Source organism: Carcharhinus amblyrhynchos, chromosome 25, assembly GCF_965287045.1.
Source record: "Carcharhinus amblyrhynchos chromosome 25, sCarAmb.v2.hapA, whole genome shotgun sequence".
NCBI classification, from domain to species: Eukaryota; Metazoa; Chordata; class Chondrichthyes; order Carcharhiniformes; family Carcharhinidae; genus Carcharhinus; species Carcharhinus amblyrhynchos.
Genome location: NC_137348.1, coordinates 26,832,110 through 26,850,060, shown reverse-complemented (window position 1 = coordinate 26,850,060; position 17,951 = coordinate 26,832,110). Strand labels below are relative to the sequence as shown.

At 40.7% G+C, this 17,951-nt stretch overlaps 1 protein-coding gene across 1 annotated transcript; it reads left to right on the top strand.

Annotated features, from left to right (window-relative positions):
• The first annotated feature begins 6,508 nt into the window (after positions 1-6,508).
• On the top strand, positions 6,509-14,083 carry atp6v1g1 (ATPase H+ transporting V1 subunit G1). Its single transcript, XM_080212058.1, has 3 exons — positions 6,509-6,645; positions 10,066-10,166; positions 13,075-14,083. The coding sequence occupies exons 1-3, from the start codon at positions 6,564-6,566 to the stop codon at positions 13,246-13,248; spliced, it is 357 nt and encodes a 118-aa protein (XP_080068184.1). The 5' UTR covers positions 6,509-6,563; the 3' UTR covers positions 13,249-14,083.
• The last annotated feature ends 3,868 nt before the right edge of the window (positions 14,084-17,951 follow it).

Below are 17,951 nucleotides of genomic sequence, written 5' to 3'. Positions count from 1 at the left end.
ATTTGATAACACATTTTTACTTCAGTTCACATTGCCAACAGACATGCTGTGATAATAATGTGCCTTTAAGAATTGTATTTCTCATGTTTCTTACACAGTGTATGTATTAGCAGTTTTTTTTATTACCAGTGTCTATACTCAGCAGTCTTGTCTTGTTACTGCAGCAGCACAATTGTTCAAGATTGCCAGGATATTTGTTTTAATCTGGATTAATGTTGTTCTGTTGTTTTTAAGGTTTTCTCCTTGGGATTTGCAGAATAGGACTTGATTAGGTTGATTGAGAAGTACAGTCATATGCGTGGGTGGAGCTAGGCTTACACAGTGAATTCAAGCTTAGTTGCTGTTTTTGGAAACTGCAGAGAGAGGTATCATTTCTGTCTCAGAAGTGTAGAGACTGGGAGCTGCCAGAGACTAGGTTTAGTTCTCTGAAGTTCTGCTATTTGAGGATATATCCTTCTCTGGAAACCGCTGTCTGGATCTCTGTCCAGAGGTGTTAAAATGCTGGAAATCTAATGATCACATAAACATACCTGCTTTTGGAGCTAATGGGTTCCAAAGAAGTGGTATATGTCTATGGGCGATACTGATAAATTGGAACAACAGAGATACCTAGCTGTTAAGAATTATACTTTGTCATGTTTAAGTATTTTAATTGTTAGAAGTAATACTCTTTTTTATATTTTGTGTCCTTAAATTAAATTTGTTTTGATAGAAGCTTTCTTGTGGGTCAAGTGCATCATATCTGGAGCGAAACACCTTTTGTTCACTCTTATGCCAGAATCAAATGTTAAAGTTGGGGTCTAGGATAACTTCATAATATACGTTGGGGTTTTAGGTCCCTAGCAATGTAACCTTGAAGGTCAAGTCCAATACTTCTCCCTGCTTTTCAGCAGAGTCCCTTCTCTCTGTCCACATCAAGGCAAGTCTTTCAGTATCATTTGAAAGTCATTCCACTCGGTCTTCTGAGATCCCTGAAACGACATCAGCCGGAGACAGTGGCACAGTGGTATTGTCACTGACCAGTAATCTAGTGATCAAGAGCAGGGGACCCAGGTTCAAATCCCACCATGGCACATGGCGAATTAAAAGTCTCATGACCATGAAACCATTGTCAATTGTCGCAAAAATCCAACTGGTTCATTGATTCCCTTTATAAAAGGAAATCTGCCTTCCTTACTTGGTCTGGCCTATGTGTGACTCCAGATTCACAGCAATGTGGTTGACTCTCAAAATGCCCTCTGAAATGAAGAGCAGTTAGGGACAGGTAATAAATGCAGGTCCAGCCAGCAGCACCTGCATCCCATAAAATGCATTTTTAAACAGACTCATTCTTGCATCTCCTTGTACCTTCTCTGTTCTCTTTGAACAGAGAACCAGTTCTCACCAGCATCCTGCCTGATGGACAACACAAAAAATAGTATTTTACTCTGCTCTTTGAAGCAGTTACTGTTTCTGTCTCCATATCTCTGTTCCTATGTGTCTCTGTATCCAGAAAACCCGTTGCCCCCATTTTTGTGTCATGGTGTGAATCACTCAATTTTCTATTGGTTTTGGTTACAGATCATAGTGAGCTGCCTCCATGCAGTGTTTAGTATGATCAGCTTTCCCCTGTTCAGGACATTATTATTTCACCTTAAAGGGGACAACTTAAAACTTAGCTGTCTTATAAAGTCTTGTTTTTGTAACATTGTTGAAGTGTAATTTATGCCAAATTCGACATTTTACTCATCCCACCTTTATGACTTCTTGCTTAGACAAACTCAAACTCATCAACAACAGCCTGGACCAACCCCGCCTGTGCAACTATGTATTTACGTATCAAATCCATCATCCCAATCCTTATTTACAGGATCCTTCATGGCTTCATCTCACTCAACATTAGCACCCGTATCCACCCTCTACATTCTCCTGACTCTGATATACTAGCCGTTCCCTCCTTTTGACATTCGTTACTTAGTAGCAGAGCTTTCAACCATCGAAATCCTACCCCAGGAACCTCTCTCCAAACCTTTTAGCCACGCTTCTGCTTTCCCCATATGTGACCATGCTTTCAATCAACTGCCCTAATTTATCCACTATCACTCAGATCATACAATGCACTGAGAGCAGAATATTTTAAATTCAAAAAATTTGTTTAACCAACAAATATGACAAGGTGAGTATATTAATCACTTTGCATCTCAACAAAGCTAAAGCATAGGAACATGGGAATTAGGAGCAAAAGTAGGCAAATTCAGTCCTTCGAGTCTGCTCTGCCTTTCAATCAGATCATGGCTGATCTCTCCCTGGTCTCAAATCCACCTCCCCGCCTGTTCACCATATCCTTCTTTCCCTTTTGTTTATTAGAAATATGTCCATCTCCCTGCTGAAATCAGTCAATGAATCAGACTCTGCCGCCCTATGAGGCAGCAAGTTCCATAAATTCTCTACCCTCTGCGAGAAGTAGTTCCTCCTCATCTTAGTTTTAAATCTACCGCCTTGTAACCTACAGCTATAAAGATCAACCTTACCAATAAAGGGCTTAGTAGCAGTCTAAAGAAAATTAGTTGTGTGAAAGTGCTTTGAAAGGTTTTGAAATGATAAAGCTTAATGTAACTACAAATTCTTCATTGATCAAATCGCCTCCCATTGACAGAATATACACTTTGTGAAAATATGCAGATTACAATTGTCGGAGAATACTCAGACAAGAGCGAGTAACCCAAGTCTTTGGTGGCTACATAGAGTTGCCTTGTATCAAGGTTTTGTTTCCCTTGATAACAATGGCTTATAGTCACAAAAACCTCTCAAGGATCTTACTCACTGGTATTTCTTAGTTTATCTTACCAACGGCTCATTAAATCATTTAAAATTTGTTGCTATGACAGAGTGATAAATTCAAACATGTAACAGCTGCATGGGGAAGTTGATACACATGCAGTTATTCAGGGATTGTCAAACCATACTGCAATGTAATCACAGCAAATGGAATAGAACGTGGTACAACTAGATTAGTCACAAAGTAACATGACCACAGAATTGGTTTTTATGCGATAGATTTTGTCGCAATTCAAGGGGAATGTATTCATACATCTCTTTCGCTTTAAAAGTTGTCTAGCGTTTATAAGCCCATAAGACATAGGAGCAGAATTAGGCCACTCGGCCCATCTAGTCTGCTCCACCATTCAATCACGGCTGATATTTCTCTCATCCCCACTCTCCTGCCTTTTCCCCATAACCCCTGATCCCCTTATTAATCAAGAACCTACCTATCTCTGTCTCAAAGAGTTATAATTTTGTGTGATAAAATTAATTTAAAGAAATAACAAGAACTAGGACAGAGATAAGCTGAAAAGAACAGATACTGGGTTATCCTAAATCCCAGCACAGGTTGAATCCATTAAACATGTCCAAAATTTTCTGGAAAAATGTTTACCGGTGCAGTATGTGTGGAGGATAAGCCTGAGAACAGATTTTAATTCTGTTAACTGAAAAATATTTAGTCCTTGATGTGGGGTCGGGGTGAAGGGTAGAATTAGGCTAATAAACACATAACCATAGATTTAGGAATACAACACGACACTAATTTTAGAATGAATGATCTTGGATTATGGGAATGTAAGCCAGCTAGGATTGTTGCCATAGAAGATAGCTCTGCATAATTATTTCTCATTTAAAACATGTATTTTGAATTTACAAGATGGTTGTGTTTTGCTTTTGGTTACATTTTGTGAAACTTCAGTCAGTGACAAAATCCAGGGAGAGGGAAGGAACAATAGATTTGCTGAAAGCAGTAATGCTATCAGCAGTGGTCGGGAACAAGATGGCTACCAATGCTAGCCTTGTGAATAGGGTCATACAACTTCGAGAGATAATGCAGGTGGCAAACAGACATGAAGAATTTCTCAAGGTTGGACAAGAGTCATATGGCTTCAATTCAGTGGGAATCATTTCACCCTTCAGCATCCCATGTTGCTGGGCAACAGAAGAGAGGTAACGTCCGTAAATTACTAACAAATAAAGTCCCATTAGGTCATGATGTGCATTGTTACTGGCTGGAGTTAATGACAGGATGATTATTGGTGATTTGTGTTAATGTTTACTGGGTAATGCCCACCCGAAAGGTAGGCAATATGGTTTTGAGAATGTATAATTGCCTTCACAGGGGCATTGTTCTTCAGACTGATATCTGGCTGCCCACATTCTTTACCTTGAGTGCAGGGCTTCCTCATAAGAGTCTCCTATTTGATTGCTTGGTTAAATAAAGTCTCGTCTTCAACATCACTACATGTATTTTGAGTCTTTGTGTTAGCTTTAGCAGCTTTACATAGCCTCGAGGGGAAGCCCCCATCTACAGCCCTGGGAAACCAGATAGGGCAGCGGAAGCAGCAAAGCGAATAGCATGTTATCACAGAATCTTTACAGTGCAGAAAGAGGCCATTCAGCCCATTCAGTCTGCACTAGGTCTCTGAACAGAATTCTACCTAGCCATTTCCCTGCCTTACCCCTGAAACCGTAGAATCCATGAGCCATAGACTCCCTACCATGCAGAAGGCTATTCGGCCCATTGAATCTGCACCAACTCTCCAAAAGAACATCTTACCCAGGCCCACCTCCCTGCCCTATCCAAGTAACCCTGTGCATTTATTATGGCTAATCCACCTAACCTACACATCTTTGAACACTAAGGGTCAATTTAGCACAATCAATTCACCTAATGCACATCGCTTTGCAAATTCCACACAGTCACCCAAGGCTGGAATCAAACCTTACAAATTCTTCTTTTCAGATTCTTCGGAATACCTTGATCAAACCTACGTCCACTGCCCTCTCAGGTACTTCATTCCAGACTCCAATTATCCTCTGTGTGAAAAATGTTTTCTCATAGCATTTTCACTCCTTTTGCCCATTATTTTGAATCTTTGTTCTTTAGTTCTTGATGTACTTGTAAAAGGAGACAGTTTCTCAATATTTACCCTGTCCTTAACCTCTATTACATCTCCTCTCAGCCTTCTTTTCTGCAAGGAAAACGGACCCAGCCTCTTCAGTCTATCCTCATGTCTGCGGTTTTCTATCCCTGGAATCTTTCTTGTGAATCACCTCTGTACCCTCACCAATGCCTTCACGTTCTCAAATTATACCAATGATTGCGGAGGTGCCAGAGAACAAGTTAAAATCCCTGGGTAATTCGCAGGGGGCTTTGTGGCTCCACGCCAATTTATTGTCTGAAACCGATGAACCTTCAGTTATAATTCATAGATAATAATTTTGAGTTGCAATTAAGGGCAGCATGATGGCACAGTGATTTGCACTGCTTCCTTGCAGCACCAGGGACTGGGTTCGATTCCCAGCTTGGATCATTGTCTGTGCAGAGTCTGCACATTCTCCTCATGTCTGCGTTGGTTTCTTCCGGGTGCTCTGATTTCCTTCCAAAGACTGGTTAGGTGCATTGGTTATGCTAAATTCTCCCTCAGTGTACCCAGCAACTAGGGGATTTTCACAGTAACTTCATTGCAGTATTAATGAAAGCCTAATAAATTGATCTGACACTAATAAATAAATAAACATTTATAAAGTATGGGCAGTATGTTTGAAAAAGAATGGTTTTATCAACTGATAACTTTTTTTGTTTGTTGATAATTCTCACAATTATGTGGATGCATTTGTAAGCATGCTTCATGAGAAAAGAACATAGAGCATTTTTGCTGAGTGGCCCCAATGGGCCCATCAAAAAAAAATCCAGTTTTATTTAAGTGCCAGTCTCGCCACGGTGGATTTTGTTTTTATTTCTTCATGGGACATGGGCGTTGCTAGCTGGTCACATTTATTGTCCATCCCTAGTTGCCCTTGGAGGGCAATTGAGAGTAAACCACATTGCTGTGGAGTCACATGTACAGCAGACCAGGTAAGGACAGCAGACTTCCTGCCCTGAAGGATATTAGTGAACCAGATGGGTTTTTCTGACAATCGACAATGATTTTATGGTTATCAATCTAAAAAAAGGCAATATGATGGTCAGCACTGCTGCCTCACAGCACCAGAGTCTTGGGTTCGGTTCTGGCCTCAGGCGACTGTCTGTGTAAAATTTGCACAGTCTCCCTGTGTCTGCATGGGTTCCCTCTGGGTGCTCCGGTTTCCTCCCACAGTCCTAAATTTGCAAGTTAGGTTGGTTGGCTATGCTAAAATTGTTCGTTGGTGCCCTGAGATGCATGGGTTAAAAGGATTAGCAGGTAAATATATGATGGTAGGGCCTGGGTGGGATTGTGGTTGGTGCAGACTCGATGGGCCAAATGGTGTCTTGCTATACTATAGGGTTTCTATCGGATATATGCTCCCCAGTTGCCCAGGCGATTGCTGTTGCTGCTACAAGCTGACTGCTCGCCTCTTACTTCCGGGTTTGGAGAAGGGCGTGGTGAAGCTGATTGCGGCGAGTCACGTGGTGCCGCCAATGACGCGAGGCGCGGATTACGTAGTGGTGCGTACGACGTAAGGCACGGATCACGTGGCGCATGGTCGGCCGGGTCACGTGAGGGTGGGGTCACGTGGGCGCAGTCGGCGGCGGCGCTCGAGCGGAGTGGCAGGCGATGGCGAGTCAGTCTCAGGGGATCCAGCAGCTGTTGCAGGCCGAGAAACGGGCGGCAGAGAAAGTGGCCGAGGCTCGCAAGCGTGAGTGCCGGACCGCCCGCCCGCGGAACCTAACTTCCTAACAGCCCACATCAGCACAGAGGCCTGCGGGGCGGGGGGGTACTGGGGAGCGGCGCCCGGCAGGGTTGTTGCTGTGGGCACCCGGTGAGGCCTCACTGGGCCCCGGAAATGTGGGGCTACCCAGAGCCTGAGCGAATGGAGCTGCTGCTCCGCAAAGTTTCCCTAACCTCCCTCGTACCAAAAAACAAATTACCTCCCAAATAAATAATCCCCCCACCTTAGTGAATGGAGCCAGAGCTGCACAAACTTTTCCTGTTCCCCACCTCCATAATATCCCCTTCGTAAGATCTCGTATTCTCTTCCCTAAACCCACCTTCACAACTCCCATTCCCACATCCCCCACTTTCATTGTTCCCACCCTACTCATACCTTCTCCCCGATAATGCACACCCACCACTCTAATCGAATAGAATCATAATCCCTAGAGGCAGAAGTTTACAGCATGAAAACAGGCCCTTTGGTCCAACTTCTCCATGCCACCTCTTTTTTAAAAACCCCTAAACCAATCCTAGTTGTCTGCATTTGGCCACTATCCCTCTATAATCATTGTACTCATAACTATCTAAATGTTTCTTAAAAGATAAAATTGCATGTGCATGCACTACTATGTCTGGCAGTTTTTTCCAGACACTCACCACCCTCTGTGTGAAATAATTGTCCCTCTGGACACTTTTATATCTCTCCCCTCTCACCTTAAATCTATGCCCTCTAGTTTTAGACTCCCCTATCTCTGGGAAAAGATATTGACTACCTAGCTGATCTGTGCCCTTCATTATTTTATAGACCTCCATAAGGTCACCCCTCAACCACCTACGCTCCAGAGAAAAAAGTGTAGTCTATTCAGTCTCTTATAACTCAATCCAACAAGTCCCGGTAGCATCCTAATAAATCTTTTCTGCACGCTTTCTAGTTTAATAATATCCTTTCTATAATAGGATGACCAGAACTGCACACAGTATTCCAAGTGTGGCCTTATCAATGTCTTGTACAACTTTAACAAGATGTCGCAACTCCTGTATTCAGTGTTCTGACCGATGAAACCAAGCATGCCGACTGCCTTCTTCACCACTCTGAGCACCTGTGATTCCACTTTCAAGGAGCTATGAACATGTACCCCTGGATCTCATTGTTCTGTAACTCTCCCCAACACCCTACCATTAGCTGAGTAAGTTCTGCCCTGGTTCAGTCTACAAAAATGCGTCACCTCGCATTTGTCTAAATTAAACTCCCATCTGCCATTCTTCAGCCCACTGGCCCAACTGATCAAGATCCTGCTGCAATTGAGATAACCTTCCTCACTGTCCATCCTGCCAACAGTCTTAGTGTCATCAGCAAACTTACTGACCATGTCCCCTATATTCTCATCCAGATCATTAATATAAATGATCCCTGAGGCACACTGCTGGTCACAGGCCTCCAGTTTGAAAAACAGCTCTCTACAATCATGCGCTTGTATCCATGTATCCATTTAGATACCTCACCCTGGATCCCTGCAGTGCAGAAGGAGGCCGCCGAGTCTGCACCAACCACAATCCCACACAGACCCTATTCCTGTAATCCCACATACTTACCCTGCTAATCCCCCTGACACTATGGTCAATTCATCAATGTGGTCAATACTTTGCTTCCCTCCCCAGCCTCATACTTCTATTCTCCCCACTGGTCTCAATGTTGTCTATGAATTCCTAGCCTGGATGTTTTATGTTCAAATTATTTGATTCAAATGTATTTCAGTGTAAATGTTTTGTATTAATTGATTGTGCACCTTCCGTGGTTGCTACTTGCTCTCTGATATCCCCTGTAAGTGTCCCTTTTCTACTTCAGAGTTATGGGGTGACACGGTGGCGCAGTGGTTAGCACTGTTGCCTCACAGCTCCAGCCGCTGGGGTTCAATTCCCGGCTCGGGTTGCTGTCTGTGTGGAGTATGCGTGTTCTCACAGTCGAGGCCTTCCGTGCCTGTTGGGCACCGCAGGGGCTGAGGTGCCTTATAGACCCCGACAATCACATTTTGATTTGACGTGTCTTAAGTTTCCTTTGTACTTTTTGTTTCTGTTTGGGCCGTTCCCCCTCCTTTTGGGGAGCTGCCCCCTTTTTCTTTGTCCGAACGTAATTTAAGTTAGTTTACTTGTTTGACCCAAAAGACTGACCTGAAAGACACCCCATGCCTGTGTGGGTTTCCTCTGGGTGCTCCAGTTTCCTCCCACAGTCCAAAAGATGTGCTGGTTAGGTGCATTGGCCATGTTAAATTCTCCTCCATTTTCCTGAACAGATGCTGGAGTGTGCAACAAGGGGATTTTCACAGTAACTGCATTGTGGTGTTAATGTAAGCCTACTTAAATAAACTTTAAATAGTGATCAATGTAACGTCACTTCTCATTTCCTGGACTTCATGTCATGTCAGATGAACTGAAGTGGTCCAGTACTTCCTCATGATGCTGATAATGTTCTTGCCCACAATCAACTGTACTTGCAGCAGGAGGTTTTGAGCCGTGATTTGGACTGTAACTTATACTGGAAATTGATTTGTGATCGATGTGTTATAGATGTATTTTACAAACTTGACTGAACTGGACAGAAATTATATACTGTTATAATTTTTCTCACTTCCCACACCATTCTTAACAGAACTTGCTTTTTACTTCTGCATTAGCTTATATTTGTTTCACAAAGCAGTGTGTTTCTGGAGCTTACTGAGTCACTTTGTGCAGATTGTGTAATGGTCAAGTTCTGTCTTTCCAGCATCTCTCCAAGAATGTGGGAGTGTGTCTATAAAGGGCTAAAACGATTGTAATTTCCTCCTTCTTAACTTGATCGCCAAAAGATCCCCACAGCTACTGTAACTAGCTCTCTAAGGAGAGTCACCCTTAGATTCTTGGTTACCCCCGCTTTTATAGACTTGTGAAACTACAGTATTTCAAGCTGATCTCTATATAAGAAAATCAGAATATTTACAGAATGTTTTAATGGCAAGTTGCTTCTCCTTTATTTACATGAGGAAGTTATTCTTCTGTGAAGATGTATGACAGTAGCAAATACTCGAGCCAAGAGTATTGTTGGCATGAATTGCTTATCCTAATCTTTAGTTCTAGTGTTTTCTTTTGGGATCCGGGGTCATTTGTGATGCTAGTAATCATTCTGCGTTGAGCGAGTTTGGTAAATTGCTAACTGTTGCAATGTTTTGTGAAATGGCTGTTTATCTGAATTCACTGTGGCATTACATTTCATCTAAATCTAATGGACCAATAGCCCCAAACCTGTTGTAGTTCACATTCAAGATTGTGGCCCAATCTACCTAAAACTTCTGTTTTTAAATGTTCCCCTAATTATTTTTGTTTATTTTTTCTATTTCAATGGTCTCTATTAAATTTTATTCAATTGCAGGAAAAAATCGCAGATTGAAGCAAGCAAAAGAGGAAGCTCAGGCTGAGATTGAGCAATATCGCCTACAGAGAGAAAAGGACTTTAAAGACAAGGAAAATTCTGTATGTAGTAAAAGCATATGTATGTTCCAGTATAAGCACAAAGATTGCAACAAGTTAGGCTGAAATCCATAAACCCATGAACACCAAACATTCAAATTACCTATTTTATTCACTTTTGCAAATGTCTCCATATTCTCCTTTTCTGGGCTTGTTTATAGTGATCTTGTAAATTATAATGGTAGTTTATGAAATTGAAAGCTTGCTGGTTGAGTGCCTCATTGACATTTCTTGAGAAAGCAAACTGTTGAGCTTCAGTTAATGATTACTTTTAACTCTGACCTTTTTGTGGAAATGGGAGTTAATATCAGCTGCCTTGGTGTGAAACTGCATGTGAGGTCCAACCTGCACAATATAAGTATTAGACAAGGGCAGTTGTTTAATGATTGGCAGGGCTAGTTTTGTTGATTTCGATTTGTATAGCACAGTGATGCAGTGGCAGATATAAATGAACATCCAAAAACCAGTTTGTCGTTTCGTCATTGCATTTCATTCAGTTGCTTGACTTTGTTCACAGAATGACGCATAGAAATATATGGTCCGGTGTTAAAATGCGAAGCTTGGAAGTGAAGCATTTCCCAAAAGATGCTGCAGAAAATTGGACAGAAACCCAGACATATTTCTCTATGGCAGCTTTTGTGGCCTCTGGTTATCGCAAGAAGCTTTGCAGCCAATTAAGTACTTCTATAGTGTTGTCATGTAGAAATCATGGTTAATCTGCAACCTATCTCCATTTGTCCACATTTGCCCGTTTTCCTGTAAATATCTTCAGTTGAAAAAGTCTGTCTCCAATTTTAAAACAAATAGTTATCAAACATTACCATTCGTGGAAATGCGTCCACCCATTCTGTGGCTGTAATGTTTAAGGTTATGAGCCCTGAACCATATACTCCCCAATTAGTAGAAATATTTTCTCTCTTCCCTATCTATTCCCCTTAATATTTTGAAAACTTTGGCCAAGTCAACCCATTAAATTCCATGAGTGTCAACTCTGCTTTGTATGTATCTCCTTGTAATTTAACCCTTAGAGTCCAGGTACTATTCTGGTAAATCTGCTGTGTTCCTTTCCCAGGCTAATATACCTGTCCCAAGAGACGTCCAGAACTACTCCATACTCTGGGTATGATTTAACCAGGACTTTGTACAGCTCAGACTGAGATTGAGCAATATCATCTACAGAGAGAAAAGAACTTTAAAGACAAGGAAAATTCTGTATGTAGTAAAAGCATATATATGTTCCAGTATAAGCCACAAAGATTGCAGTAAGCTAACTTGCTGCAACATAAACTTCAACCCCTTTGTATTTTAGTCCATTAGATATAAAAGCCCATGTTCTATGAGCCTTTTTGATTGTGTATATGTTCATGACATCTTGTACTTGGTCCCCTAAGTCTCTTATTTCCTCGCCCTTTCTTGCATTTCACCATATAAAGGGTGCTCTTATTTTTCTAAGGTCCTAAGTGGATTACCTCTCATTTGTTGACATTGAAATCAATTTGCTGTAGATTAAGTGAATGAGTAAAACTCAGTATTATCAGTTAAATGCTTACATAAAAGCTCATTTGCATTTTCTCAACATTGTAATGCATCTTAATTGGAAGGGTTTCTGCATATTTTTATGTCAACTAACTCCATCAGTTGGGTTGATTCTCAAAAGCTTTTTGAGTTAGTTATTTGATCTCAGGTAGGGCAGAGATGAGAGACACTCAGTTAGCAAGGAAATGTTCAGCTGCAGTCTCAGTCCTGAGTTTGATCCAATAATCCCTATTGCTGGCAAGTGCACTTCAGTGGGAATAGAGTTGGCTGTGGATTGGCTATAAAGCTTCCTGAAGAGAACATCACTTTTTATGTTCCCCACCATTGAGTCTCAACTATGGGGACTGATCTCTTGAATGAGTTGCTGCAGACAACTATGTATCTTCTTAACCAGTCAGATTGGAGAATTGTCAAATTAATAGCACAGTAACTGAGAAGGAATTCTAAATTGAAGTGGGTGAATTATATGTCAAACAGAAAGAGGGAGAGTGAAGATTAAGTTGAGAAATGGTACTGAAAGGAAATGTGGGAAAAAGTTTTTAACTTAAATTTACTTGCTTGAAATCTCCAACAACAATTCAAACCTTAAGAAATGACACTTAAGGCTTGTAGTTATTTTTTGCTAATGAATCTGACAATTTTTGTTTCTTAGACAAGTGAGGAACAGAAAAGGTGATGTTCTCTTCAGAAAGCTTTAAAAGATGATCACACTCTGATCCTATTTGCAATTCCCACTGAAGCGCACTTGCCAGCATCACTCTGTTAAGATGGTACTTGGATTCAAACAGACAAGTATTAACTTAATATGGTGGGTTTAGTCCCTATCTGCTATGCCGTACACTAACTTCATGGTTCAGTGCATTTCAGTTGTGAAGTAGATAGTGAGATACCATTCTTGTGAAGATAATGAGCAGTGTGTTGAATTTTACTTGGCAACTTTGGGATTACTATACCTCTGCCTTTGCCTTGTTGCTGTAGCAGCTGCATGTAAATAACAGTAAATTATTTCCAATTGACTTGGATTTTAAAATGAAGTGGGAACAGAAGGTCAATTGAATTTGCCAGAGGGAAGACTCACTGTGACACATTTAAAGGCTAGTCTTTAACCAGGCATGATGTGGTTCTCCAATGCATGCCATTTGCATCACCAAGTTCTGTTTGTTGATTGTGATCAATATATGGTACAGTTACAAGACTTATTAAACATTATTCAGAGATTTGAGCAGCTTTTTTCCATGAATTTTGAGTTTTGCTTGAAGGAAACTACTGATTAATATTTAATGAATGATGTTGTTACATGAATGTGTTTTGCAATCTGAGAAAAGGGTTCAGTATAGGTCCTATTTATACTTGACATTTTTATGTTTCTTTTCAGGCACTTGGGTCACATGGTAATTCAGCAAGTGAAGTGGACAAAGACACCCAGGAGAAAATTAAGAAAATTGGAGCAAGCTATGAACAGCACAAGGAAAATGTCTTGAATAATCTTCTTTGCTTGGTCTGTGACATAAAACCAGAAATCCATGTAAACTTCCGCATTAATGGTTAGATTAATGCATTAAGTGATACCAAACTACCATTGAGTTGGCAATCTTTTGTGACATTACCATGATTATGTAAACTCTTATTTGTGCAGCACTTTTACTTCTCAAAATCTGCATCAGATGATTTTAGCAAAAAAAAAGGGCAGTTTGAGTTCCTACTGTGAAGTGTCCTTAATACCAAAACTAAGTACTCCTCAGTTCCACTAGACTTCTCCAGACAAAACTATAGGTGCTATAACTGTAATGAGTTACTATTTACAGAAAGGAGTGGGGAGGTTAACCTTTAATAAATGAAAGGTAATTTTGAGGAGGGGGGCAGATGAGAAAAGTAACCCATAATTGTGTGCATTTGAAGTATTTGGTTCTGAAAAGGGATATGCTGGACATTTTCTAAAATTAAATGCAGGATATTTATTATTGTCAATTGGATCTAATTTGGAGGTGGACTGAATTACAACTATGAGCCTCAAATGGTCTTGTGCAATTGTAAATCATTTAATGGTCTCAAATTAGTTGCATAAATGCACCTATTGGAACAGTGTCTCTTTGCATATAATTAAAATTCAATTCAAAAATAAGAACTTGCCCTATTGAGCTTTTTCTTGAGAATCAAAGCTGTTTAACAGTTGATGGTTCAGATGTTTTTCAGGTTTGTGTTGAGATGTTCATTGAGTGTTATGCAGTATGATGTTACAGCACACAGGTTGGACGCAGTTTTATATTTCCACTTGAACTGCCTCTCGCAATGTTTTATGCTGCTTGTTACCTTTTTGTTTTCTGTAAATTGTTTTGTGCTCAGAAAATAACACACTTTCTCTACTAATAAATCTATAGCAATAATTAATGTTTTCTCATCATTGTGTACCAGGTTTGTTTTTATTCCACATGCATGAAGTGAGACTTTAAAGTCCTGGTTAAATTGAAAATGATTTTCGGTATTTGATCAGGAATCTACAATTGGTTTGGCTTTTGTATTTCAAGTCGCTTTATGCACAGGATGCATATCACATATATTAATGCGCAAGTATTCTTGTCCTGTAGACCTGCTATTTAACTGCTATTGAATAAAAGATATCCAGCAAATACTTTAAAAATAGAGCTGCGATCTTTAGCTTGTTAATAAAAACTGTGTGGCCTGGTAATAGTATTGATAGTGTAGAGACATCCTAAGATAAGGTATTTATATAGATGAAAATTATTTATGACCCATGCTTAGACTTGCACTTATCCTTCCACATCATATGTATCCAGCAACTTGCTCGTGATTACCCCCTGTAAGCAAATAGTCCAAAGGTGAATACTTCCCATGATGTTGTGGAAAATTGCCAGTGACCCTGGAATGGGTTAGCACTGCTGTATCACAGCGCAAGGGACCCAGGTTCAATCTTGGCCTGTGTGTGGAGTTTGCATGTTCTGCCTTCTGTGTGTGGGTTTCTGCTGGGTGGTTTACTGCCACACTTAAAATGTGTGGAGTTAGGTGGATTGACCATGCTAAACAGCCTTTTAATGTCAGGGTAATTAGTAGGGTAAGTGCATGGGGTTACAGGGATAGGGCCTAAGTTGGATTGTTGTTGGTGCAGGCTCAATGGGCTGCATGGTCTCCTGTATTGCAGGGATTCTGTGAATCATGCTGCAGTAAGTGGAGTGGAACAGAAAGCCAACAAATTACTGGTTTTTATTCCTGATACTATCATTTCTCCTACATCTGATAAAATATACCCTGATTCAGAATCAAATCACCTCTGTAGTCCTGCAATAAAGTACTTTCAGACCAGTTTCACAGAGGCATTTCTCCAATACATTAATGGCATTTACTCGCTACCAGCAGGTTAGAATAGTTCCATTCCTGTCCTTTCCAATAAAGAAGTGTCGGTATGTATTATAGCTACATACTGTGTTGGAAACATTTTCTGATATTGATTACTTTTAAAGGTGCACAAACCAAGCAAGAGGAAGTGAAAACATCAAACCACTGCATTCTGCCTCTAACAGCAATCCACTGCGTTCTGCCTCTAGCACTCCAGGAGCTTAGTAACCATGACTTGTTAAATGCTTTGCATCCACAGTATTATCTGAACAACAGAGTCAACTCCACTCTAAAGTGATAACATGACAGAGATGCAAAAGTATTCAATCTGTGTTTACACAAATCTCATCAAATGTGCCTGACAACTGGTGATAATTCTTCACAAAAGCTGGCTTGAATTAATTTTTACATGTCATAGGTTGGAATGAGCTAGGGGGAGGGTGGAGACCAAGAATGCATTGTTAACTAGCAGTAACAGGAAGAAGGGAGGATGGAGATGAATTGTACCTGGAGCAAGCAGAAGGAAGATTTAGATTTGTCAGCCACGAGATTAAGTTTCAATTGATGTCGTTGGCAATTATCCAACTGAAATCTAACATCAGTGAGCTTACTTATTTTCTGAATGGATGAATTGCTTTAGTCATTTTTGATTGTTCTAAATATTCTGCCTCCAGCATGTTAGTGATTTCTGTGACAAACCCTATCAATGAATGAACACACGGGGAAAAAAAGTAATAATTTGAAATAACTGAAGAAAAGAAAGACCTGAGCACATAATCTAGATTTAAATTCCAGTGCAATGGATTATTTCATTGGTAGAGGTGACCTCCTGTTGATAAATTAAACTCTGGTCCAGTTTGCCTTTTAAACAGCAATTGGAAGATCCTGTAGCACTTTTGAAGAACAGCAAAGGGTATTTCTACTGTCATGAGAAACACAGCTGCCACGTTAAACAACGCTATTTTATTCCTATATAAAGGCAAAATACTGTGGGTACTGAAATCTGAAACAAAAACAGAAAATGCCAGAAAGATTCAGCCAGTCTGACAGCTTCTGTGGAGAGAGGATACAGCCAACGTTTCAAGTCAGGGTGACTCTTTGTCAGACTCAGAAAATGCTGGAAAATCTCCAAGTCTGACAGCATCTGTGGGAGAAAGAATAGAGCCAACATTTCGAGCCTGGATGACCCTTCATCAGAACGCAGCTCTGCTCTGATGAAGGGCCATCCTGACTTGAAACGTTGGCTCTATTCTCTCTCCATATGCTGTCAGACCTGCTGAGATTTTCCAGCATTTGCTATTCTTATTTGTGGAGCTGTACTTTGAGTAAGTGAGTTGCTACCCACTTAGTAATAACATGCAGTACTTGAGTAATTGATTGGATGTGGCCATTGTTATTGAACAATGTATAATGTCAAGTTGAATTTATATGTTATTTGTGCGTTAAGGTAAAAGTGTTTTCAGTTTCATTTAAGTTCATTGTGAGCCTTAGTGCTTGGAACACTGGTCTTTTGGGTTTGTTTATACATATACATTTTTGATGCATTTTACAACCCCCTCAATTTCAAGAGATGCTTAAAAGTTTATTGCTTTTGGAGTGAAAAACACAAAAGTAGAAAAACTACTGCAGCCAAAAGATGATGGTCAAGTAAAACTAACAAAAGTCAGAAAAATGTTAAGTTTCTCCGAAGAAATCAAACAGACTCAGAACGGTGACTCTGCTTCTCTCACCACAGATGCTCCCAAACCTGCTGAACCTTTCCAGCATTTTCTGTTCTTTTATTTCCAAAAAGAGAGAGTGCTGTTAACAGAATTTTCCTTTGGCCATTTACTTTGGCTATTGGTTTGTGGTTGGCTGGGCCAGCATTTATTGTCTATCCCTGAGGGCATTTGAGAGTCAATCATAATGCTGTGGCTCTGGCGTAACATGTAGCCCAGACCAGGTGAGGATGGTAGATTTCCTTCCCTAAATGACATTAGTGAACCAGATGGGATTTTCCAGCAATTGACAATGATTTCATGGTCAGCAGTAGATTCTTAATTCAAGATATTTATTGAATTCAAATGTTGCCATTGCCGTAGTCAGATTTGAACATGGGTCCCCAGAGCAGCACCATGGATCACTAGATTACTAGTCCAGCGACAATACCACTAAACCACCATTTTCCCACATTGGGTAAATAAATCAATGTGAAAAAATCATAGAATCCCTACAGTACAGAAAGAGACCATTCCCCTTATCCCCATGTATTTACCCTGCTAATCCCCTGACACTAATAGACAATCATGGCCAATCAACGTAACTTGCACATCTTTAGACTGTGGGAATAAACTGAAGCACCTGGAGGAAACCCACGCAGACATGGGGAGAACGTGTAAACTCCACACAGTCACCCAAGGCTGGAATTGAACCCGCGTCCTTGGCGCTGTGAGGCAGCAGTGTTAACCATCGTATCACACATAAAGAAACAGGTACATTGATAAAATTTTATTGAATAAGTGGTTGAAGTGAATCCTATAGATGCGTTTAAGGGGAAATTAGACAACGCACGAGGGACTAGATGGTAAATTTTGATGAGAACAGTTGGGATGCGGGTTTGAGTGGAGCCACCAGCACAAAGTGGTTGGGCCGAATGGCTGTTTCTGTGCAGTATAATCCAATGTGAAATCGGCGACCAGCAATTACATTCTCCGCCAGCAGTGCAATTGAAACATTTTATTGAAAAGTATGCCTCTTCTTCATGAAGCGAGGAGATGTTGTTATCTGGTATAATCCGAATTAAATGTGTTGGATTAGAGCCGCTTCTGTGGGGTTAATACCAGCAGTGGACACGCCGAGTCACTGGGATGGGGGTGTTTCATGTGTTGAACTGTGGCTGAGTGAGGCGGGGCAAGTCTGGTC